At 39.7% G+C, this 26867-nt stretch overlaps 1 protein-coding gene across 7 annotated transcripts in view; it reads left to right on the forward strand.

The window, feature by feature from the left end:
• Positions 1 to 26867, forward strand: part of DENND5B (DENN domain containing 5B) — a 193235-nt gene that overhangs the window by 67454 nt on the left and 98914 nt on the right. For 4 of the 7 annotated variants that reach the window (XM_087442601.1, XM_087442600.1, XM_087442596.1 and 1 more), the window contains exons 2-4: positions 11472 to 11537; positions 14386 to 14495; positions 23528 to 24194. In XM_087442601.1, the coding sequence (XP_087298727.1) occupies positions 11472 to 11537; positions 14386 to 14495; positions 23528 to 24194 (843 nt within the window). Of the gene's footprint in view, positions 1 to 11471; positions 11538 to 14385; positions 14496 to 14645; positions 14757 to 23527; positions 24195 to 26867 lie in introns of those variants that run through there. The other 3 variants (XM_087442595.1, XM_087442598.1, XM_087442599.1) reach the window with 3 other exon arrangements.

A 26867-nucleotide genomic window follows, 5' to 3' on the forward strand; every position in this document is an offset into this window, starting at 1 on the left:
AAAGACCTGTACACCAAAAAGTGTAAAACATTGTTGAGAGAAATCGAAGAAGACACAAAGAAGTGGAAGGATATTCTGTGCTCATGGATTGGAAGAGTTAACATAGTTAAAATGTCCATACTTCCTAAAGCAATCTACAGATTCAGTACAATCCCTATCAAAGTCCCAACAACAGTTTTCACAGAAATAGAACAAAGAATCCTAAAATGTATATGGAACAACAAAAGACCTTGAATAACTAAAGCAATCCTAAGAAAAAAGAACAAAAGTGGAGGCATCACACTCCCCATTTCAAAGTATACTACAAAGCTATAGTAATCAAAACAGCATGGTACTGGCAGAAAAACAGACACAGGGATCAATGGAACAGAATTGAGAGCCCAGAAATAAACCGATGTATTTATGGACAGCTAATTTATTTTATTTTATTTATTTTTTTTTTTTGCTGAGGAAGATTCACGCTGAGCTAACATCTATTGCCAATCTTCCTCTTTTTTTTTCTGTATGTGAGCCACTGCCACAGCTTGGCCACTGACAGATGAGTGGTGTAGGTCCATGCCTGGGAACTGAACCTGGGCTGCCGAAGCAGAGTGTGCTGAACCTAACCACCAGGCCACCAGGGCTGGCCTGAACAGCTAATTTTTGACAAAGGAGCCAAGAAGGTACAATGGAGAAAGGAAAGTCTCTTTGATAAATGGTGTTGGGAAAACTGGACAGCCACATGCAAAAGAATGAAACTAGACCACTATCTTACACCATACACAAAAATAACCCAAAATGGATTAAAGACCTGAATGTAAGACTGGAAGTCATAAAACTCCTATAAGAAAACATAGACAGTACACTCTTTAACATTGGTCTTAGCAATTTCTTTTTGAATATGCCTTTTCAGGCAAGGGAAACAAAAGAAACAATAAACAAATGGGACTACATCAAACTTAAAAGCTTCTGCATGGCAAAAGAAGCCATCAACAAAACAAAAAGACAACCTACCAATTGGGAGAAGATATTTGCAAATCATATATCTGATAAGGGGTTAATATCCAAAATATATAAAGAACTCATACAACTCAACAACAATAAAAAACAAACAACATGGTTTAAAAATGGGCAGAGGATCTGAACAGACATTTTTCCAAAGAAGATATACAAGTGGCCAACAGGCACATGAAAAGATGTTCAACATCACTAATTATTAAGGAAATGCAAATCAAAACCCAATGAGATATCACCTCACTCCTGTCAGAATGGCTATCATTAAAAAGACAAGAAATAACAAGTGTTGGAGAGGATGTGGAGAAAAGGGGAATCCTCATACACTGCTGGTGGGAATGCAAAGTGGTGCAGCCACTAGGGAAAACAGTATGGAGATTTCTCAAAAAATTAAGAATAGAACTACCATGTGGTCTTTATGCAAAGAACACAAAAACACTAACTTGAAGAGCTATTTGCACCCCTATGTTCATTGTAGCATTTTTCACAATGGCCAAGACTTGAAAACAACCTAAGTGCCTATTTTTTTTTTTAATAATTTTATTTATTTTTCCCCCCAAAGCCCCAGTAGATAGTTGTATGTCATAGCTACACATCCTTCTAGTTGCTGTATGTGGGACACGGCCTCAGCATGGCCAGAGAAGCGGTGTGTCGGTGTGCACCCGGGATCCGAACCCGGGCTGCCAGCAACGGAGCACGCGCACTTAACTGCTAAGCCACGGGGCTGGCCCACTAAGTGGCTATTGACGGATGAATGGATAAAGATGATGTGGTATATATACACAATGGAATACTACTCAGCCATAAAAAAGAAAATCTTGCCATTTGCGGCAACATGGATGGACCTTGAGGATATTGTACTAAGTGAAATGTCAGACAGCGAAAGCCAAATACTATATTATTTTACTCATCTGTGGAAGATAAAACAGCAACAAACAAACAAACACATAGATACAAAGAAAAGATTGGTGGTTACCAGAGGGGAAGGAGGGTGGGAGGAATGCAAAAGGGGTAAAGGGAGACATTTGTTCGGTGACAGATGGCAACTAGACTTTTGGTGGTGAACACGATGTAGTCTGTACAGAAGTCAAAATATGATGATGTACACCTGAAATTTATACAATGTTATAAACCAACGTTACCTCAATTAAAAAAATTTTTTTTGGAGAGAATATTGGCAGCAAAAAGTAATGAATGGAAATGGAGGCAAAGGTCTCTTTAGTTTTGTGCAAATAACTGCTTCTTTGAGTCATGCAGCAGAAAAATTTCAGTTTAAGTCATTTTAGAACTCTAGCTCTGTAGTATTACTTGTCAGCTATAAATGTTTTAACGGTAGATGACTTTCTTTTGTTCCTGAAGTCAAAGGGTGGCTCTCCTGGAGTCTCTTTGGCAGAGAATAAGTCTTTTAGCAATAGGGAAAGATTTGTTTTATATTGTATAATAAAATGCAACATGAATAATAACATTAATATGCTTTCCCAGAAATACATTGGATAAAAATTCTCATAGAAGATAGATATCTAATAATACTACTAATAATGCATTGTTATAGTAATAAAATAATCTGTAATTTATATATTTGAGGAAACCTTTGCTCGAAGAAATTTTGATTTGCCCTAGGCTACTAGACCCCAGGGTGTTCAACCAGCACTAGAACCTTGTTTTCTTGGGTATAATTTTTATTTGAAAATCTCTTATGTATTCTTCAGAATAATAAAAATAATTTACTAAGCACTCGTGAACACATGGTACTTATGTGATGATTAACCTGAAAATTATGGACCCTTTCCTCTTAGAGAGTTTCATGATATCAGTTACAATACTTCAATGACTTTCTGAAGTTTTTTTCTTGTTTCATATTTTGTTACGAAAAGGATAGTATGACAAGCATGGGTTAGGAGCAAAGCGCTTTGTTTATTCCTCGTTATTGGAGGACTCTAGGTCCTGGATTCATTGTTAAGATTATTTTTGCAAGTAAGTAGTCTACTGTTGTGTTGTGCTTGGTGGTAGGATCCACAGTGCCTAATAAGAATTTGTCTGGTCTTTGTCCTGAGTTCCTAGCACTGAACTTCTAGAACCCTGGGAATTTCCTGAGTAATAGGAGTGTTATCCTAATAAGGTAACTAATGATGGGCCCCTAGGTAACTTCAGGGTAGGGTCTGGTTACCAGAAGGACTTTGAACCAACCTGGCCTCTGGGGAGGGAAGGGGGTTGGAGATTGAGTCCAGTCGCATGGCCAGTGATTGATCAATCATGCCTGTGTGATGGAGCCTCAATAAAACCTCTGTAGACATCAAAGCTTAGTTAGGGCTTCCTGGTTGATAAACACATTATTGTGTGTATGGGGGGTGGGGAGAGTGACACCTCTCCTGATTCCACAAGGAGAGAGCATGAAAGTTCTACATTCCCTCCCAGACCTCACCCTGTGTGTATCTTCATTTGTCTGGTCCTTCTGATTTGTATCCCTTGCAATAAAACTATAATCATCAGTGTAGCGCTTTCCTGAGTTCTGTGAGTTGTTCTAGTAAATTATCAAACATGAGGCGGTTGTGGGAACCCCCAAATGTATAGGCAGTCTGTGAGACATGCAGGTGGCCTGGGGACCTCTGAAGTCAGGGCAGTCTTATTGGGGACCGTGCCCTTTTACAGGTGACATCTGCGCTAGCTCCAGGTGGTTAGTGATAGAATTAAACTGCAGTACCTCCAGTTGGGGTTGAAACAGAATAGGTGTGTTGTGTGCTCTTTTGGTTTCTCCTGAATAAACTTCAGTAATTGGATTGTATTTAGTGTTAGCTAAATACGGTATGGCTCTTTAATTTTGATGGAATCAAGAAGGAAGTATATTGTGAATCTCTTAGAACTTCAAAGCTTACAGGATTGATGTTGATGTACTTTTATTAAGATCTTAATCAAGATAAACTTTTAAGATTACCAGGATTCAGGTTTCTTTATTGATGAACACTCTTCAGTAGGGTCTATGAATTTTCAGAGATCCTTTCAGCTTCTTTTGCTTGATGCTTTTCATGGCCAGCAGCCTGCACCTGCAAGATCGCCAGCTGGATTTAGAGTTGTGTATTTCGAAAGGCTAGCAGGCCCATCATGGGTTAAAACCTGTTTAATTGGTAGCTTAGTAGTGGGTGGTTGGCTTCTTCTATGAAAGGTAGAGAGCATCCATAAAAAAATGGACAAATTCTGTCCCATACTTGAAGGACTATACTCGTCATGTATTTGAAAACAGTAATAGGCAACGTAGAGAGTTACTAAGGAAGAGAAGGCACAGTATAGTCAGGGATTAGCATTATAGTCAGAAGGTCAAAACTAACATAAAAACTCAGGCTAACCCAGAGACATATAAATAGCTAATTGCTGTAACAACAACCCCAAACTATCAATGTCTTGAGACAATAAAAGTTTATTTTTCATTCGTGTTTAGTCTAATGTAGGCCCAGGGGAGGAGGGACTCTATTTTGCAGAGACGTTCAGTGACCCAAGTTTCTTCCATTGTGTGACCTTCCCATCTTTAAGGCTTCGTTTCCATTTGCATTTAGCTGATGGATGGCAGGAAAAAAACCAGATTGTGTGCCTCAACCTGGAGGTAACACACTTCACTTCTCCTCACATTTCATTGGCAAGAACTAGTCATTTGGCCCCCACCCAGATGCAAGGATGCTGGGAAGGAGAGGAGAATGTGAATGTTGGTGAGCACCTGCCCACTGTCACAGATCGGGAATCAGTGATAGCTGTACACTGGTGCTAAGATAGTTGGCGTGGCTTATCCCGGTGAGAATGGTTTGGCACCGTTTCAGGGAGTGCCAGAGGAAGAAAAGATTCGGTGGAGAGAATGTAGTTCCTAGCGGGTTCAGTGTCACGTATAAAGTCTTACAAGGATCAAGTAGATAAGCTGTGTGCTGGGGATAGGAAGCATGGTTCCTTGGGGAGTACAACCTGTATCAGCCATAATATAGTATGGAATGGGCGGAGTCAGCTCTCTGTGGTTGAGTTAGGAAGGCAAGGCAGGAGGCTGAGGGATCCTCAGAGGACTGTACGGATCATATCTGGAGCGTCAGTCAATGTGGTGCTCTGTGTCGGCACACTGGAAATATTGCTTAAATGAATTAATATCTTCTATCTTGAAAAAAAAAAAAACTTTTTGCTCGACCCCATATTCTCCTCCAGTATTATCCATTTTTCGTCTTTCCAGCAAAACTCTTCAGAAGAGTTATTTGTACTCTCCGTCCACTTCCTCTCTTTGCATTCTTCCTTGGAACAACTCCAGACAGGCTTTCACCCCTAGCACTCCACAGAAATCTCTTTGTCAAGGTCACAGTGACTTCCACGTTGTCAAGTCCCTCCTTGTTGAAAGGTTTTCTTTACATGGCTTTTATGATGCCTGTGCTTCTGGTGTTTCTCTCACCTCACAGCTGCTTTTTCTCACCTGTTTGCAAGTTCCTTGTCCTCTTCCAACCTCTTAGTGTTCTGTGAGTCCCCTAGGGCTGTGACCTGGCCTGCCTCTCTTCATGTACATTCGTTTCCTAGTGATCTTATCTGGCCTTGTGACATTAGATACCATCTACCTGATATTGATCCCTGAATTTCTCTCACTTTTCCCCTGAATTTTAAATTCATATATCTAAATGCTTACTCAAAAATTTCACTTGGATGTCTAATAGACATCTCAGACTTAACATATCCAAAACTGAATTCTTTATTCCAGCCCTCTGACCCCCGCTGCCCCCCCGAAAAACTCCCTCCTTCTCCATTTTTCCTTGTTTCAGTAAATAGCTGCACTGTTCCTCCAGGTGCTCAGACCAGAAACCGTGGTATTGTGATATCCTTCTTGACTACTCCTTTCTCTCACATCTAATCTGTCAGCAAATCATATCTTTTATGCCTTTAATATATATTTAGAATCTTATCACTCTCACCAGCTTAACACTATTTGCCCAATCCATGCCACCATCATCTCTTGCCTAGATTATTCCAGAAGCCTCCTAACTGGTCTCTTTGTTTCCAGTCTTATCCACTACAGTCTATTCTCTCAGCTGCCAGGGTGACCCTTTTAAAACAAAGTGACTTCTCAGTTTGAAACGCTCCAGTTGCTTCTCATGATACTTAACATAAAATCTAACGTCCTCACCACGCCCTACAAGGCCCTGTTTTTTTGTTTTTTGGTTTTTTTTGTGTGTGAGGAAGATCAGCCCTGAGCTAACATCCATGCCAATCCTCCTCTTTTTGCTGAGGAGGAATGGCCCTGGGCTAACATCCGTGCCCATCTTCCTCCGCTTTATATGGGACGCCGCCACAGCATGGCCTGACAAGTGGTGCGTTGGTGCGTGCCCAGGATCTGAACCCCAGGCCGCCAGCAGCGGAGCACATGCACTTAACCTGGCTATGCCACCCGGCCCCCTACAAGGCCCTGTTTTATCTGGCTCCTGGTTACCTCTCTGACGTCATCTTCCGCCACCTCACTTAAGTGCATCGATGTACTGGCCTTGCTGCATCTCAGCCATGACAAGCTCACTTCTGCCTCAGGGATTCTGTCCTTGCTGTTTCCCCTGCCTGAAATACTCTTTCCTGAGATGACCTCAGACATGGAATTGAGAGCAGACTCTGGAGTCAGACTGCTTAGATTTGAATTTCTAGTTGTCTGACCTTGCGCAAGTTATTTAACCTTTTTCCGCCTCAGTTTCTACACCTGTAAAACGAGAATAATAGTAAGACCTACTTCGTGAGTAATTGTGATGACAAAATGAGTTAATATATGTAGGGCAGTTAGAATAACACCTGCCCTGTAGTAAGCCCTGTGTGTTAACTGTGATGATGATTATTGCTTTATCAGGTCTCTACTTATATGTCACCTGCTCAGAGATGATTTAAATAGTGGTAAAGCCATCAGAATGAATAATGAATATGCAGCCTCCTAGGGGGATCTGCTTCCAAGAGGACAGCTTACTGTGATGTAGAGACAGCCCACGTACAGTAACTGTTTCTCTGTGAATGTCGCAGAAGTGCCTCTTCATTTTAGGTACTAACCTGTATCCCACCCTACCCGCTTTGTTCCTTCCCTAGTCAGTCTCTCTTGTAGGACCCACTACTGCCCAGTATTCTCTCTCCCAACTCCAGCTCATCGCAATTCAGGCTGGATCTTTGGAGACAGACAGTTGGGGGCCTAGCGGGGTAGACATTGGAAGAAGAGTTACCTCACCACCACACCCTCCCTTTCTATTGGCCTCAGCCTGGATTTCATAGGCAGCATCCATACTTCTCCATTGCCTCTCCTCACCTTTATCAGAATACTGGGGAAGATTTATTGACTCTGAATATTCTGTCCACCATTTATTACCTCTGTCTGGGTGTGAGTGCATGTGTTTTAACTTTCCCTTTAGAGAGAAAAGGAACAAAATGAAAAAAGGGACAGGGCAGAAGAGATTACCTTTTTTAACTTCCTGTCTGTTTTCATTGTTCCCATCGGCAAAATTTCTTTAAAGCATCTAGACTTTTGTGGTATCCTTCAGGGACAGGAGGATAGGGGAATATTATGGGGCTTGGCCTTGTTCTGTGGAGAAATACCCTGGTCAGACATAGGCTATGGTGGAAATGGATAATGAGAGAGGGAACTCACTGGGGCTCTAGGGATGGGAAGGTTCGGAGAGGGAATGAATGAAGAAATACGCAACAGGGCCACTCAGGCTGAGAAATAGCTCCACGGTTCACAAATCGCACCAATCCCTCTGTACTTGCAACCCCGTGCACAGACTGTAGAAATCCTCACCAGTGGCTCGGAGCTGAAAGTAGGGTCCCTACTCCCAGTGCCAGTTGAGAGGAAGCATGGAGCCACTAAAAGGCCAGATCTCATGCTCCCAGCCACAGTGAGAAGAGGTATGTTCTTGGTATTTTAACATCATCTACAAACGTAGTAGACTTTTTGTATTATGACATATTTCAGATACTTTATGAGAGGTAAGAAATGTTTGGAGCTCAATCCTTCCAGAACTTCCCATATACATTCTGGTATGTTAAGTAAAAATATTAGTTACATTTCTTTTTTAGTTATACGTGATCTTTTTAAATACAGTCATGCGTCACTTAATGATAGGACACATTCTGAGAAATGCGATGTTAGGTGATTTCGTCTTTGTGTGAACATCGTAGAGTGTACTTACACAAATCTAGATGGTATAGCCTACTACACACCTAGGCTATGTCATATAGCCTATTGCTCCTAGGCTACAAACCTGTACAGCATGTTACTGTACTGAATACTATAGGCAATTGTAACACAATGGTATTTGTGTATCTAAACATAGAAAAGGTACAGTAAAAATACACTAGAAAAGATAAAAAATGGTACACACCTATATAGGGCATTTACCATGGATGGAGTTTGCAGGACTGGAAGTTGCTCTGGGTGAGTGACTGAGTGAGTGGTGAGTGAATATGAAGGCCTAGGACATTAGTGTACACGAGTGTAGACTTTATAAACATTATACACTTAGGCTACACTAAATTTTTAAAACTTTTTAGCTCTTTCAAAAAGTTTTGAATAACACTTAGCTTAAAACAAACACACCCTACAAAAATATTCTTTTTTTATATTATCATTCTAAAAGCTTTTTCTATTTAATTTTTTTTTTTTTTTTTTAACTTTCACATTTTTTTGTTAAAAACTAAGACACAAACACATCAGCCTAGGCCTACACAGGGTCAGGATCCTCACTATCACTGTCTTCCACCTCTACACCTTGTCCCATGGAAGGACTTCAGGGGCAGTAACGTGTGGAGCTGTCTGTCATCTCCTATGATAGCAGTGCCTTCTTCTGGAATACCTCCTGAAGGTACCTGAAGGTTTGTTTACACCAGCATCACCACAGACACATGAGTGATATGTTGGACTATTTATAACGGCTACGACCTCACTAGGTGATAGGAATTTTTCAGCTGCATTGTGGGACCACCATCTTTATATGCTGTCCGTCATTGACTGAAACGTTATGCGGCACATGACTGTATGTGCTATAAAGTAGACTTTGAAATTCAAATTTGGTCTAATAGTGATCACATTATAGCTTTGCGTGAAGCAGATGCACTTATTTCACTGGAAATTCTCTGAATTATTTAGACCGTAGTGAATTGAACTTTGGTAATCTGGAGGCAATGATAAAATAATTGAACCTCTAAATCTATTAAAGTGATTTTTGCTTATGTACAATTCTCTGTGTAACTGGTCAGAGTAAATTGACCTGGAATAGCTTTCATACTTTTTCTCTGATAAAACTAGAAACAAGGGCTATATGAAATAATTGGAACTATTGGTAAATATTCCTAGTAATACCCTGAACGCAGCCAAATTTCCACCTTAATCAGGGCAGAATAGGCTTTAGATATGAGTTAAGAGAATTGTGAGACTAGTTAATGGATTAGTTTCCCTGCTTCGTGTCTCATTTCTGTGAGAGTGATATTCAGGGTCAGTTGTAAAGTTCATGCTTGCTTTTCCCAATGGGGAGGTTTTTGTGTCGTGGTCTACTGCTGCTCTACTCTGCTACCACTCCTGTAAACTAGAGAGGAAATACCTGTAGTATATACCTCATGAATGAAGTCTGCTTCTCGAATTCTTTCATGCTAGTCCCAGTTGTCACAATTGTTTGCCTCCGGGAGTGTGCAGTGTCCTGGAGGAGTGTGCTGACTTGTGTGCCCACTGGGGCACCCTCAACCTGGGGCCTTGCACACTGGATGTAGGTGTGTAGGCTGTTCAGAGGGCTGTTTGGCGCCATTTATCTGTGATGAGCGAGATGTCGGTTCACAGTCCTGGCTGTCCCTAAAGATCCAGATAACTTCCTTGGTGATTTCAGGGCACCCTTCATCATTTATAATGAATCAGTTCCTTTATTCCTTCATTTCAGGAGTTCCACAGGCAACTTTCCCAGCCTTTTGTTTTCGTTGTTGTTTTTGTGGATGGAGGGCATAGAAAGTTTCTCACAATGTCTGTGGGTAAATAGCCCCCCAGAGTAGAGAAGCTCAGCCTTTGCTACTCTCCTGGGATCACTCAAACCTTTGAGGTGTGGATAGGAAGGTTTCCTGGCCATTAGAACCCTACATTATCAGTATCTGAGTCTTTAAAGGAAAGACTGACATCTCCTTAAAGATGTCTGAAAGTTGTAGACATCTGGGTAACCCATAAAAGACATCCAGAAGTTTTAACAGTCTTCAAAGCTGCTAAGTTACAGAGCTCTAGTGTGAATTTATTAATAACCTATGTCCTCATCATAGTAAACTTTCCTCCAAGAGTTGGCACTTCCTAGTTAATAGTGCTTAAGAGGATAGTTGATTAAATGGAATCTCAGTGCAGAGCAAACTTCAGCTTATGTTTGCATAGTGATTTACAAAAGGTAGACTACTTATAAGATTGGATATAATATATGCTTTTATCCTTAGGTAGTGAAATGTAATTTTTAAAATAGACTTGATTTTTAGAGCGGTTTTACATTTACAGAAAAATTGAGAAGATAATACAGAGTTCTCATATACCCCCCATCCCATCCACACACAGTTTTCCGTCATTAACATCTTATAGTAGTATGATACATGTGTTACAATTAATGAATCAATATTGATACATTATTGTTAACTAAAGTCTGTACTCCATTCAGATTTCGTTAGTGTTTACTTAATGTCCTTTCTCTGTTGGAGGATCCCATCCGATATACCACATTACATTCAGTTGTCATGTCTCCTTAGGCTCCTCTTGGCTGTGAGTTTCTCAGACTTTCCTTGTTTTTGATGACCTTGACAGTTTTGGCGGGTCTTCGCCAGGTATATTGTAGGTTGCTGCTCTTGGAATTTGTCTGATTTTCTCCTGATTAGACTAGAGTTATAGGATCGTACAGTAAGACTGTTTAGCCTTGTAAGAAACTGCCCAACTGTCTGCCAAAGTGGCTGTACCATTTTGCATTCCCACCAGCAATTTTTGAGATTTCTGTCACTTCACATACTTATATGTATACTTGACATATACCAAATAATGTCAGTATTTGGTATAGTGAGTTTTTTGGACTTCAGTCGTTCTGATAGGTACGCAGAGGTTGGGATGTAATGTTTCAAGTTGGTCATTTAGTCTTACTATCATATTTTATTATATCTGACTGTAGAAACATTTCTCCTGATATTTCTCTTCAAATTAGCATTAAGAAAAGAGTATGTGTGCTTTTTCCCATGTGAATAACTGTTACAGATGTTTAAATAGCATTTCACTTATTACATTAAAGTAAAATTACCTGTTCTCTTTGCTTTCTTATTACTAATAGTTTATAAGCTACATACTATCGGTGTTAAGCTACATTCCATTGATGTTAATGTCTCACGCTTAATTGCTTTTGTTTAATTTTTTATTCTCATTTTCCATTCTTCAAAGTCATTTTTGCTTTTTTGTTTATTTGTGTTTCTTTGTTCATAAAGCTTTTTGTTTCTGTTACATTATGTAGTTTTGTACCAATGGCTAGAAGCAGATCGTCATGGCAAGAGCCAGGATGCTGCAAATACGACTTCAGGTAAAAATAAAAATAAAAGTTGAGGTGTTAGAAATCATTCTTTTAATTCACGCCAAGCCCATCATAATTATTTCTTTATTCATTTTTGCTTGGGCAGAAAAATCGGTATTATTTGGTATTTCTGTTCTCTCATCTGCATCTTAATTTTCATAAAGACCTCATTTGCTTCAAGTCTTCAAAAAATTATTCACTAGTCTTTCAGCTCTCTTGGCAGATATGTCCTATTTTCTTAGGAGGAAAGGCTTAATTGCAGCTTAATAGGAGGTTACTTGGCAGTATTACTTGGAATTAAGTCTACATGTAGTTGTAGTGGGGGATATTAATATTTGCACAAATTTATAATCCTTGTTCATTTCAGGATAATGTTTAAAAGGTGGATTTTAAGTTAAATAAAGACTGCTTATGTATAATTTTCATTTCCTTGGAATCCAAATTCTTAGACTGATTCATTTCTCCTGCTAAGTCCTAGCAGGAAATTCTAAGTTAGAGGTTTATAAAACATAGGTTCCAAATGAGATGAGTAGGTTGCTCCCGCATCTCACGTCTCCAGAAGGCATCTGGAAGGTTGTCTTCTTTGGCTGGTACCAGCTGCATCCACTCATTCTAAATCCTTATCAGTGTTATCAGAATTTCTACATAGTTGGTTCTTCCTCCAGCTTCCTTCAAAGTGTTTGCCAAGACAGCTGTATATATGGCAATGATCTTGCCTATTGCCCCCGCTTTGGCAGTCTAATAAGAAGTGGTGGTGGTGGTGGTAGTTCTGTTTTTTCATTTATGTTTCTGTTTCATGGATGTTTTGTTTCTGTGAAAATCTTTCTCTCCAGAAGTAGTTTTCCTTCTCTCTCTTCTGGTTGATTCATTGTGCCTCAAGAGGGTGTGGTGTTCCTTAGTTAACAGAACAATTATATTGAAAATGGCACTGTCATGACTTTTCTGATTTATCTCCTGTCCCATTAATAACTTGATGTATGAATGAACATAATGTTACTATTTTAACCAAACTCAGGCAGGAATTCATTAAAAGGTAAGTGTTGCAAGGAGTTATATCCTGCTTTATGTACTGTTTCTTCTGCCCCTGCAGTGTTTCGTATTTTATTTTATGTTTATAGATGATAAAAATAAGCATTTCTGGTATTTGAGGGTGGACTGACGAGAGAGAGGGTTTCTTGATGGCTATTATCTGAGGATATCTTGTTGCTGTGTCAATAGCGCAGTCAGCAGCATAGATCTTTAGAACCAGGAGGGAAGTTTTGTTTTGTTTTTTCTCTGACTTGAAGTGAAAAGTAACCTTTTTTTTTTTAAATGAAGTGAATAATATAAAACTTCTTAATGTTTGCATGAGAATCTAGTATCAGCTTAAAGATATCATTTACCCTTTCTAAAATCAATCATCCTTGACTGTTTTTTTCAGACACATTGACAGTTTCACATTTTTCCATTGACTTTTTGATGTTTACATACCTTAGAAGCATGATGCAAAAATTGATAAACTTTCCTTAGGGACACCTTTGACAGTTTTTCTTCTAGAAGTGGAAGCTCTCTATCTCTTAGAAGATGGAAATATGGGGTAGAAAGATAGAGAGATGAAGTGCTTGCCTGAATAAGTAAGAGGAATCCAAAGGAAAATGATCATTAGCCAAGGGCTTAAATTAGAAACAGTAAATTATTTGCTGCAGCAGATCTGTTTAAATTATGTGCCTTTATTCAAAAAAGCTCCTCTATATTTTATATTGCCGTCTCCAATAAAATTTTAGAGTGTGACTTTTCCCTCCTTCTGTCATCTGTTAATTTTGCACTAAAAGGTGTTTTAGTCTTCATCTTTTCATATTTTTACCAAAAATGGAAACTGAGTCTAACTAGATGTCCAAGTATGACTCATGAATTGCTTTATGATATTTTTACTTGTACAAATACTGGTAAGTGGCATTTGTCTTTTGATATGACAGCTCATGTTTTGCACTGAATTAGAACTTAAAAAGTAGAAAAAACCCAGGAGATTTTTATGTAGGAGACAATGATATTGCTCCAAGGTCTTCTAATTCCCCAATCTCAGCTTTTTGACTTTGAGAATTTAAGATCCATCCACATTAAAATATTTTATGAAACTTAGTATTTGGGGGTAACAGGTCTAATGGGAGTTAATTTTTGGTCAAGGAGATAAAGAACTGAGCTGACAGCTGTTATTGAATTTTCTTATATTTAATAGTTAAAGTATAGCCTGCTTTTATCTTTCTAGAATTTTGGCAGGTGATGAATTTGGCTTGGAATAGCTTGTTTCTTTTCAGAGGTTAGTGTGTTTACTGTGTTCTGTCTGCTAAACTAGACAACTCAGTAATGATGTTTCTAATTCTGTTACTTGTAAAAACCTGGAAACGCAGTCACATTTATCAGAGATTTTTGTGGAAACTCAAGCAAAATTGCCCCCTTTGAGTACTGCAGCATTGAGTCTATCCATGTACAAAATTTCAGGATCCTAAAAAGTATGATTAGCTTAATTCAAGATGTTTCTTCAGTGAATTAAATGTTTCCAAATAGATTTTTTTATCACCACATAGTGAAATGAGGACAACAATTAGGTTACAGCAAGGACTGTTTTAGCATATCTTGATTTTTAGTATCAGTGTCTAGCCAGGATTTTAAAATTCAGATTCTGAAGTTTTAAGTGCAGATCTCTTATTAACATTTCCTTTTCAGTTGTCCATTGAGAACTTTACAACTCAGACTGTTAGAGGTAGAAATTGAATCAGATTTCAACATTATCAGTCAGTATATCCACAAAATAAAAATGACTATGACATGCTTTTGAAAAAAATTCAGATATTAACTAATTATTAATTATTTGTTGTAGGTGAAAATTTTGACCAGAGTCCTTTGAGAAGAACATTCAAATCCAAAGTTCTGGCCCACTATCCTCAGAATATAGAATGGAACCCTTTTGATCAAGATGCAGTGAACATGGTAGGTGTTTTTCTTTTCCTCTTTAGCCTGCTTTTTATTTTATTAAGATGACACTAGTGACTATATTTTGAATGTCTACATTATTTCATTTAATTTAACCCTTTAAATAAACAATTCTGTAAGATAATCTTATCCTCATTTTGCAGATGTGGAAAATGAAGCTCAGAGAAGTTAAGGAACTTGCCTAGGGTCCCCAAGGCTAATAAGTGTACACAACAGACCCTCAAAGCCCGTTTTCTTTTCCTACTTGTAAGCTGTGCTGTGAGTGTGTATTAATTAATACTTAGATGCGTTGATAAACAGTGATATTACTTTGTTTGCCTGGAGAGGAGCCTGATAGAAGGAGCATGGTTATGGTTTTCATATTTCAAGGAATGTTGTATGATGGGCCTGTAACTTATCATATTTGCAAGTAAAGAGGGAAAGGACCTTCAATGTGTCATTTAGACATTAGTAGGAATTTGTTTATAAGGAATTTGAATTAATGTAATGAGTTACCAATGGTGATTATGAGTCCCTTTGGAGACTCTTAGAAATATAGTAGGTCATAGTTTTCAGATCATTTAGGTAGGGTCCTCCTTAGAAGCCTGGATAATATTTTGGACCTCCATGAACTTTGTGATTATAAAAATCAGGGAGCCCCAAAGTGAGGAAATCAGAGATCAGGCACCATAGGCACAAAATGATTAAATGTGAACAGAGACACTGAAAGGTGTAGTTCTTTTTGAGTATTTTAAAGGTAGAGCTGAAAGACCCCTGTATGAGGTAATCCCATGAGGGAAGGAAATTAATTTTTAGTAGATGCCTGCCAGTTACTTCATGTATGTTACTTCACATACATGCTTACTTGTGCCCAGTGAGGATTCTTATTCATATTTTGCAGGGGTTAGGTTACTTGCCCAGAGTTAGGCAGGGAGTCTCAGAGATTAAATCCAGATAATTGTTACTCTCTAGCTCACTTTTTTCCCGCCTTGCATGCTGCCTCCCTTAAAGAAAAACTATGTAACTTAGTTTTGACCTGCACCAAAATGATATGGGTCACATTGGACCCTTTGTGGTATTTGTGTATCACAGTAAACCCTTTCCAGTCCGGGCTTGCTCCAAGGAGGCAGTGGCATGGTACTTTTTCTAAGGACAAATGCCTAAGGCACTTGGCACTTTGACTTTGAATTTTTGCAGAGCGCAGTATAGTTATTTCTCTAAACTGTTACCCAATATCAAAATAATGGGAGATGCCATTTTGCTGGAAGTTAATGCTGTGGGGCCTAGCCTAATCTTTGGTGAAGACAGCACTAGAGATATTAAGTAGAACACAACTGTTAGTTATATTTATGAGACTTGGAGGGGCACAGACAAGCTTCTGACTAAAATAGTCAACAAACAGCAGTGATAAAAAATAATTTTATCAGCTGCTTATGCCAGCAGATTAATGGAAGGATATTAAAGAAAGAGTGTCTAAATGAAGCAATGGAAAAATGGATAAGAATGTAAATAGATTATAACCCTACATCTTCCTAACTTAGTAAGATATTTCAAAGTATAAGTTATTCTGTGAGAAATCAGAATGGTGTCCAAAACTAGGTTCTTACTACATTATGAATCCACAGTCATTTGGAACAAAATGCCGCACTTGATGTGTTTTCTTTCTTTTAATCATTTGAATGGATTAATAGTGAGATATCTGTGATGGCTTTTGCCTCTGTCTGCAAAACGTTCATCTTTAAAGTAATTATCAGATTCCTTGATCTGTCTTTGATATTTTCTTTACCCCTGGCCTCTGAGGTTATTTTATGTAAGCAGTGAAAGTGTCCCTCTGAAGAATAAAACATAGGCTTGTGTTTTGATGGTTAAGCACCACACAGCATTTTGTTTATTACTGCAAATCAAAAAGGATTTGCTGGCACTCCTTTAAAATCTGAAAAGCATCCCATTAAACTAGTCTGCATTTGGGTCACAGATTTACTGCCCTTAATTTCCTCTTTGATTTATTAGTAAGTTCATTTGTATGAAGCTATAATTTATTCCCACCTAAAGGTATAAAGCTTTGTTCTTGCTGTTAGCAAAATCCCACTCCAGCGAGTCCTCGCCTTCTGTAGTATCAGTCATTCCTCTAACAACCCAAGTGGTGCTTTGAATAAGAGTCATTAATTTCACACAGAAATTAAGTACCCCAAAGCATTGAACTTTGTAAAATTCCATGTATATGAGTGCAGTGCAAATATAATAGAAAGTAGATATAAGTGACAGGCAAAATTGTTTCTGAATTAATTGCTTTTTGTGTCTCTTTTGGTTGCTGATTCAGAAATTTTTATGGAAAGAGAAAAAACAGAAGTATCATAAAACAGAGAGAACAATACGACAATCATATACCTACCACCCAGAACTAACACATGTCAACATTGACAAATTTGCTTCAGATCCATACCTTTCCTCTTAAATGAAACAAAGCATTGCAAGTGGAGATGAAGTTTCGCTGCCTGTCCCCCCCATTTCAGATCTCTTGGAGATAATCTGCTTATTGGCATTTATAACTGTTTATGTAATGTTCTAGTAGCTAGATCTTACCCTTATGAATGGAGTAAACCCAGGAATTGTTAGGAAGAAAATATGGTCAGTACCTTTTTAAGCAAGTTACATGAAATATAAAGATTCTGTTTTGTATTTATGCCCTAAATGAAACATCTGATATATGATATTTCAGGTAGTAAAATAGTAATAACTATTATAAAGCTCTTTATAATCTATAAAGCTCTAAGTTTACAGTTTACTATTTACTTTGATCACAAAGAAGGGTGGAGTGGAATGATGAGCAAAGATTAAAGGGTAAAAGGTTGGCTGAAAAAAACCTATTCACATGCCTGTCTTGCAAGAGTCAAAGGAAAAAGGGCATTATGTACTTTTTACAGACTCAGCAAGTACTTGAATTTGAAATGGATAACTCTTAGTTACATTAATAGGTTTGACATTAAAAAGAAAGTAAGCCCTCATTTTGACCCAAGTTTAAGTTCACGTCTCACAAGAAAATCATGGAAATGGGGCTCTAATCCAGCCGTTACTGGGGAAGCCCACTTGTTTTCTTAACATCGCAGTTAGAGCATTTCACTGGCAGCTCAAACTCAGTATGTCCAAACCTGAATTCACAATCTTCTCACCAACCTTGGTCGGTGAATGGGACAAACCATCTACCTAGCTGCCTAAACCAAAAATCTAGCATCATCCTTGCAAGTTCTCACTTTCTCACCCTCTCCTGTAGACAGTCAGTTGTCCGGCTGCTTCTCTGTCTCTACGTACCAACCTCACTCCAGAACACCAAGCTCTCTTACCTGGACTCCTGCAGTAACTGTCTAACTGGCTTCCTACTCCTTCCTGCTTCACACTTTAGCTTCCGCTTACACTGTCACTTCTCTCTGAAAGGCTCTTCCACTTCTTCTTTACCCTTCAGATTTCATTTTAAACATGATTTTCTCAGAGAAGCCATCCTTGACCACCACCTTCCACCATCCTTCCAACATTCAGTCAGGTCCCCTTAGGTTCTCTTAGCGCCTTGTACCTTTTTGTAGCACTATCGCAATTGCAATTAATTAATTATGCAGCTAGTTGTCAGCTCTGTGTCTCCTGCTATAACGTAAGCACCATTAGGACAGGAACATTCTCTTATTCATTGTTGTATCCTTAGCTTTGCACATAGTAGAGGTTCAGATCTGTGAATAAATGAAGGAATATTTGCTTGCTTACAATAATTCCCTTCCCTGTCCCTGTCTATTCAGGTGTCACCTCCACTGCAAAGCCATCTCGTAAGCAGGAGTGAGGTGCTCTCTCATCTCTATTCCTATAGCATCTTGAACACACTCCCGAGCAGCACTGATCACATTGTTTTGTAACCGTTGGTTTATACGTTTGTCTTTCCTATTAGACTGTGAGCTCCCTGAAGTAAGGGATTATTTTCATATTTGTCTTTTGAGTTACCAAGATCTAATGCAATATATGACATAAAATAAATGTTTATTAAAAGAAGAAAGGAGAAAGATAGAGATGGAAGGAAGGGTAAACTGACCAACTCTTTGAGAGCTTTCTGAAAAATTTCTCCTTTATTTGTGTAATAAGAGAAGGGGCATGGGAGTCATAGAACTGTAGAAAATGGAAAAAGGAATCATTAAAATTCTAGCTGAACTGCCTGAAAGAGTCCAGAGAGATAATACGGACATTTGGTCACTCAAACCGGGAGAGAAACACAGCACGTGAGCCCACTTTGGCTTAACTAATCTGATTACCAGTGGTGATCTGGTCAACAATGACAACTCTAAATTTTTAGTTGTTCTGTTGTGGGAGAGTAGGGTGGGGAGGGGATATTGCTAGTGAACAGCAATGTTAGGGGATAACAAGAGGTTGTTGAATGCCATGGTGAGCAAATCTTGATTTATATCATCTCAGGTTTTCTGAAAAATATACCTGACAATTCATACAACGATTCTCACTTTTAAAAATGAAAAAAGCAATAGCATTTTCCAATTCATGGTTTCCAGGTTAGAAATATAATTTTTACTTTTTTTGATTTGTAGGAAGAGAATTTAAGAATCTTACATCTGTTATCTGTAGCATAGAAAGTCATTCTTCAATTTGAGCAGAACTTTTGGCAAGCTTTCCCTGTAAATGTTTGAATGCGTGCTCAAGATAGCTACAAACCAGTAAGGGAATATTTGGCAGCTGTTCAAAACCAGTTCGAGCTGTAATTTTGTGGTTTATGATGTCAGGAAAGCCTATCAATTAAATTAAATCTGTATGTTGACTTTGGAGGTCACTATGTTTCTGAATTGTCTACTTGATGTAAAAAGAGAAGTACAGACTGAATCAAGAGATGAGGTAAATCTGATCCTGTACTCCCAACTGTTGTTTTTGTTTGTTTTCTTGTTCATCATTTATTCATCGAATACTTATGTACCATGCACTATGCTAAACAAGTTTGAGCTTAGCTTAGAGCAAGAGTAATTCAAATCATCCTTCCTACAATTTTTATTGACTACAGTAAATGTGTCACATGAGTTTTCATTCATACTATCAGCAGAGGATCTCACTGACTTGTTATGATGTGAGCAGCCTTAATGTGAAGGCATAAGTATGAAAAGATCCTGCCGTGGCCTTTCCTTATAAACTTATTCCTAAGATTAGGAATAAGCAATTTCTTCCTCTAGCAAATCCGGGTATTCTTGTGTTTACCTAAGTCTATATTTTATTCTACCCAAATATACACAGTAATTTAATTCTTGGCAACATATATGAAAATAAGTAAAGCTCCCTTGGTTCTTTCCAATTCTCATATTCAGTGAGATGAAATATAAAGACATTTCCAGTGGTATACTAATGCTAAACTTCACAGTTTTTGCTTTTTATCCTTATCAATAATCACCATTTAGTATGGCCCCAAATACTATATTGTTTTATGTGTGGTACTCTTGACTGTTTAAGGTTATTACCCAGTCCTTGAGTGGTTTGCAATCTAGAGATCAAACAAAATTAGAGAAACTAGTAATGTGTGTCAATATACAGTGTACATATGTATAAGGTGGTGCAACATTTTAATTGCTTCCTTCAATAAAGGCTTTTTAGAGGAGAGGTGACATGTTAATGGCATTTATAGGATGAAAACACTATTTTTTATGGAAAGGTAAAGGAAGGCCTCTTTAAGGTGTTATTTATGTGCAGGCTTACAGGAAGTAAAGGAGTGTTTCCGTTATCTCTTGCTGCATAACAAACCATCCCAATACTACTTAAGTGGCTTAAAACGTGGGTTGGCAGGTTTTTTCCACAAAAGGCCAGATAGTAAATAGTTCAGGCATTGTGGGCCATAGAGTTTCTGTCACAGTTAGTCAACTCTGCTGTAGAAGTGCAAAAACAGCCATAGACAATGCTTACATGGATGAGCGTGATTGTGTTCCAATAAAATTTTGTTTACAAAAACAAGTGGCAGATTGAGTGTGACCTAAGGGCTGTAGTTTGTTGCCTCTTGATTTAAAACAACACAATCATTATTTTGCTTACAAATCTGCAGTTTGAGTAGAGTTTGGCAGGGCAGCCCCTCTCTGCTGTACTGGAAGTCAGTTGGGGTGATTTGAAGGCTGGGGACTGGGAATCATCTGAGGCTCATTCACTCACAGGTGTGTCTCCTGGGCTAGGAACATAGCTGGGGCTCCCTCTCTCTCTATACAGTCTCTCCATGTGGTCTCTCTAGCATGACAGCTTCGAGTTAGCCCAACTTCTTATATGTTAGATCAGGGCTCCAGGGTATGTGACCAGAGAGAGAAAGGTGGAAGCTGTATTGCGTTTTTTAGTCTTGCCTCAAAAGTCACTCAGTGTCACTTGCCACCTCCATTGCATTTTACTTGACTAGAGGGGGGTGGGCAAAACCATGGCCCTCAGGCAAATCCAGCTGACTGCTTATTTTATAAATAAAGTTTTATTGGAACAAAGTCATGCCCATTCCTTTTATGTTGTCAGTGGCTGCTTTCACTCTACAGTGGTAGAGTTTAGTAGTTGTGACAAAGACTGTATGGCCTGCAGAGCCTAAAATATTTATTATCTGGCTCTTTACAGAGCCTGAACAAGTTTGTGAGTCCCTGGTTTTGGCACTTTCAGCAGCCCAGCCAGCCTCTTGATGGGAGAATGGCAAGGTTCTGGAAGAGCATGTGGAACCAGAAATTTTTTTGGAATCATTTTTAGAAAACACAGTTCTTCACAGGGAATGAACCAGGTGGATACCTAGGGGAAGATCGTTCTAACCAGAGGGAACAGCATATTTTGTCAAGAGCCTGCTAGGTGTGTTCACAGAACAGCAATGTGGCCAGTGTTGAGGAGCAGAGAAGGTGAGCTAGAGGGTACTGGGAGATGAAGGCCGAGAAGTTGCTGGGGCCAGGTCTTTGTAGGGCCTTATGTGTGAGGATTTTGGCTTTCAGTGAGACGAGAGACCACTGGAGGGTTTTGAGAAGAGTGACAAGATCTAACATTTTTTAAGGATCATTGTGGCTACTATGTGGGACAAGGGCAAAAGCAGGGAGACTGGTTAGCAAGATATTAAATAGTCATCTAGGCAGAAGAAGAATGTGGCTTAGATTAGAATAGTAAGAGTAAAGATAGAAGTAATTCCTTTCTGAGTGTGTATATATATATTTGTGTCTGTGTGTGTGTGTGTGGAAGATTAGCCCTGAGCTAACATCTGTTGCCAATCCTTCTCCTTTTGCTGAGGAAGATTGGCCCTGGGCTAACATCCATGCCCATCTTCCTCTACTTTATATGTGGGACGCTGCCACAGCATGGCTTGATAAGCAGTGTGTATGTCCATGCCCGGGATCTGAACCAGCGAACCCTCAGCCGAACCCTGGGCCGCAGAAGTGGACTATGCTAATTTAACCACTACACTACCGGGCCGGCCCATCTGAATATATTTTTGAAAATAGAACTGATGCTATTTGTTGATGGATTGGATAATGGGATGAGAAAGAAAGAGAGAAGTCAAAGATGACTCCAAGGCCCTGAGGCGTTCCTGCTGCCTCCTTGGAACCCCTTTGAAAACCACTGCTCTTCAAGGCAGAAAGGTTGATGTGCTCAAAGGCACATCTGATTCTGTCTCCCCTCTGCTAAAAACCCCTCAGAGGCTTCCCATTGTCCTCCTCAGACTTCTAACATGACTCACCAAGGCCCTTCCTGACCCAGCCGCTAATTATTTCTCTTGCATTCTCTTGTCTCCGCCCACCTTGCATTCTGTTCCCCACGCACAGTGAACGGGTTTCACTTCTTCAAACCCTCATGTATCCTCTCTCCCTTGTCGTCTTCTCACTAAGCCATACTCATCTTCAAGTTTTGGCCTGCCTTCATTTTTTTTCTGGTAGCTCCCTCTTTTTTCATTTATGTCCTGCTGCTGTTTTTCCATAGCAGCCTATATTTACCCTATTTTAGCATTTCCCATACTTTATGATTTTTTTTTTTTTTTTTGGTGAGGAGGACTAGCCCTGAGCTAACATCCGATGCCAATCCTCCCCTTTTTTTTCTTGAGGAAGAGTGGCCCTGAGCTAACATCCGTGCCCATCTTCCTCTACTTTATATTGGGATGCCGCCGCAGCGTGGCCTACCAAGTGACGCGTCAGTGCGCGCCGGGGATCCGAACCTGGGAACCCCGGGCCGCCGCAGCGGAGCGCGCGCACTTAACCGCTTGTGCCACCAGGTCGACCCCCACTGTATGATTTTTTAATCCTCTGTCATCCTTGCTGGACTGGGTGCTCCAGCGGAGCAAAGACCGTGTCTGTCTTTCTCACCGTGGTATCACCATCGCGGGGCCCAGCTCATCAAGGCACTTAATAAATGTTTGCTGACAGTTTGAATGAAGGACATATAACTTTTAAGGTGAATTGTGTTTTCTTGGTAATGTGAGAATTTGGGAGAACTTCTAAATTTTACACCAGATCGATTATTAAATCTGAAAAAAAAAGTGCAATGTAATAATGTGTGGTAGATTATTTCTATGCAGAAAGCATGTTGTTATACAAAAGTAGAAAGGAATATATAAAAATTAATAATTATTACGTTAGGATAGTTGAATTACAAGTTCTGTTTCCCTTAGTATATTTCACATTTTCTTTAATTTGTTTTATTTATTTCATTTGAAATGTTTTGAAGGATCAATTCTAATTTCTTAGGCATAGTATCTCAAATATAGCATACTGTTCAAAATAGCGAAAATGATACTGTTTTTATGATTCTTTTTTTCCGTTTATCAAATGAGCCTTCACCTATTTCCCTATGCCTCTGACACATTATCATCATTCCTCCAAAAATAGTACTTAAATATTAAATCTTTGTGAAGTGTCCTTGCTTATTTTGTCTTCACGTCACTCGTGTAGCGTTTGTTGTAGGTCAAGAACCTGAGGCGGAGTTACATGACTTACTGAAGGTCACGAGCCTGGATAGAGGTTCACAAACATTTTTTCCTGGTTTGAAGTTACTTATGTACTGCATTCTGATGCTTTTTCCCCCTTCCTCCACAGTTGTGCATGCCTAAAGGGCTATCTTTCAGAACACAAACTGACAATAAAGACCCGCAGTTCCACTCGTTTATAATTACCCGGGAAGATGGTTCTCGCACCTACGGTTTTGTTCTCACTTTCTATGAAGAAGTTACGAGTAAACAGATCTGCACAGCCATGCAGACGCTCTACCAGATGCACAACGCAGAGCATTACAGCAGCGTGTACGCCTCGTCCTCCTGCAGCATGGACTCGCTGGCAAGCAGCATTGACGAGGCAGATACAACTTCCCTTTTGAAACTCCAGCGCTACAACTCCTATGACATCAGCAGAGACACCCTGTATGTTTCAAAAAGTATATGTTTGATCACACCACTGCCTTTCATGCAGGCCTGCAAGAAATTCCTCATCCAGCTTCACAAGGCAGTTACCTCACAGCAGCCACCCCCCTTGCCCCTCGAGAGCTACATCCACAATATTCTCTATGAGGTACCCCTTCCACCTCCAGGGAGATCACTGAAATTTTATGGTGTTTATGAACCCGTCATCTGCCAGAGGCCTGGGCCCAATGAACTCCCTCTCTCTGATTACCCTCTTCGAGAGGCCTTCGAGCTCCTGGGATTGGAGAATCTGGTGCAGGTGTTCACCTGTGTTCTTCTCGAGATGCAGATTCTTCTCTACTCACAAGGTAGGTCTTCTCGAGAGTTTTAAGTCTCCCTCAAACCAGTACTTATGCTCCCAACTACTGTATTTCCATGGGGTATATTATTAGAACCAAATAATTAAAGGTCAGAAGTCTTTTTTTGTGTAAAAGGAACAGGTTTAGGTAAGACCAGAGCTGAGGAGTTATTTCTCTTTAGAGTGGCAGTGGCTGTAGAGGAAAACAGGAAGGACTATGTAAGCATTAACTTGGCTGACTTGAGTGTATTTATTTTTTAATGGAAATAACCCCTTTTTTTCCTGATAATACATAATAATCATAAAAGAAACATATTTCCTTTTCATGATGAAAGTGAGAGAATCGTGTTACTACCAGAACATGTAGACTTCTCATTTTTGACAGATTAGTAAAAGTTCACATCAAAATTCAGCTGAGGGGCCGGCCTGGTGGTGTAGTGGCTAAGTGTGCACGCTCCACTTTGGCCCGGGATTTGCAGGTTCGGATCCCAGTGCGCACTGACGCGCTGCTTGTCAAGCCATGCTGTGGCAGCGTCCCATATAAAATAGAGGAAGGTGGGCACGGATGTTAGCCCAGGGCCAGTCTTCCTCAGCAAAAAGAGGAGGATTGGCATCGGATGTTAGCTCAGGGCTGATCTTCCTGAAAAAAAAACAAACAAACTCGGCTGACGTTGGAAGGGGATAAATGACGTTGTTGACTCTGCAGCTTCCTAAGGCAATCAACTTTGGACCTTAGCCTGCAGGTGATTTCACGTGGTGAGAGAATGGGTGCAGGTGAGAAACAGACACCGCTCTCCTCCATCTAACAGTTCCACCACAATCAGGGAGATTTTTAGTTTGTTTTGTTTTGTTTTTAATCCCAGAAGGAAGTTATCTTCATGATATATTTTATTCAAAGTTCTCCCAACACATACTTAAGAAACTAACAAAATTTGGGTTTTATTTTACCAGTGGCTTTATGATGACTAATGTTGAGGCCTAGACCAGAGTACTGGTTTCAGTCTGAATATGAATTTGCAGAGGAAATAGAGATGTGTCTTACTGGGGATAGTGAATTGAAGGAAGATATAAAATGGTACCTGTGCGGGGGCTGGCCCCGTGGCTTAGCGGTTAAGTGCGCGCGCTCCGCTATTGGTGACCCGGGTTCGGATCCCAGGCACACACTGATGCACCGCTTGTCCGGCCACGCTGAGGCGGCATCCCACATACAGCAACTAGAAGGATGTGCAACTATGACATACAACTATCTACTGGGGCCTGGGGCAGAAAAAGGAGGAGGATTGGCAATAGATGTCAGCTCAGGGCCGGTCTTCCTCAGCAAAAAGAGGAGGATTGGCATGGATGTTAGCTCAGGGCTGATCTTCCTCACACACACAAAAAATAAAATAAAATGATACCTGTGCATTGATGGGTCCTTTGAAAAATGTAGCACAAATATTTGGCTTAGCATTTTGCTAACTTGTATTTAGGCTGGCAGAATTACAGTGCAATTTCCTGACTGCTGCTGTCAAGTATTTTACCACTTTCCTTTTTTTCTTTTCTATTTTAAATTATAAGTGAGGCTGAGCCAAGTAGGCTATATTTGTACTTCCCCATCTTGTGTGTGTGTTGACACTATTTGTGTGTTGACAGTCCTTCACGAGGTTGTATTTTCTTCAGTTTATCCTACATAATGTTCTCTGATAATGTGTTCCAGTGTCTCAATTTTGTTGTCAGGAAGTTCTTCGCTAATGGGCAATCTAATAAATTCTTTCCTTTTCCCCTGTTCTTACTTTTTTCTTAGTGCTCCTCGTTACCTGCAGGTTGCCCTTTTGTATCTGAAAGATTTAACTTTAAGTAATTATCTCTTGGTTAAGATGTGATGCTCTCACCACTGCAACCCAGGTTCGTTTTCCGGTCAGGGAACTGCACCCCCCATCTGTTGGTTGTCATTCTGTGGCAGCTGCATGTGGCTGTGATGCTGCAAGCTATGCCACCAGTATTTCGAATACCAGCAGGGTCACCCATGGTGGAGAGGTGTCAGCAGAGCTTCCAGACTAAGACAGACTAGGAAGAAGGACCTCACCCACTTTCAAAAAAATTGGCCATGAAAACCCTATAAATAGCCCCGGAAGGTGAGAGGGTGGTGCAGAAAGACCGGGCAGGGTTCAGCGCTGCTGTACACAGGGTCACTAGGAGTCAGAATCGATTTGATGGCACTAACCAAAAAAAAAAAATGCTCTCTTCCTTTTTATTTCTTCCTTTCTTTTTTTCCCTGAAAGGGATAGGGATTGGAGAGTTGCTAGAAGGGGCGGGGGCTTGGAGCTTAATACCCTCAGGTGTATTAGCTCATTAGGAAAAAGAATTTTAGATTTTAGATTTACAAAGGATCTTCAAGGTCATTTAGTTCCGTTTCCTAATGTTCTACCTAGAGAAGCAGTTTGGGCCAGAATGAATATTGGTTTTTCAAGTCGTAACAATCCTGAGTTCAAATCTCTGCTCTGTCAGTGACTAACTGTAACCATGGACAAGTTACACAGTCTTCCTGAGTGTCAGTCAGTTTACCTTTATGGGGATAACAGGTTTGTTGGTTTCTTTCACTCTTATTATGAAGGTTAAATAAGAAAACCTGTACAAAATACTTCGGGCACAACTGGCTGACTGAATGATAACCAGTGTTGTAGTAATAATTCTTAATTTTATT

The sequence above is a fragment of the Ceratotherium simum genome, chromosome 17, assembly GCF_057802395.1.
Source record: "Ceratotherium simum simum isolate JZ-2026a chromosome 17, ASM5780239v1, whole genome shotgun sequence".
NCBI classification, from domain to species: domain Eukaryota; kingdom Metazoa; phylum Chordata; class Mammalia; order Perissodactyla; family Rhinocerotidae; genus Ceratotherium; species Ceratotherium simum.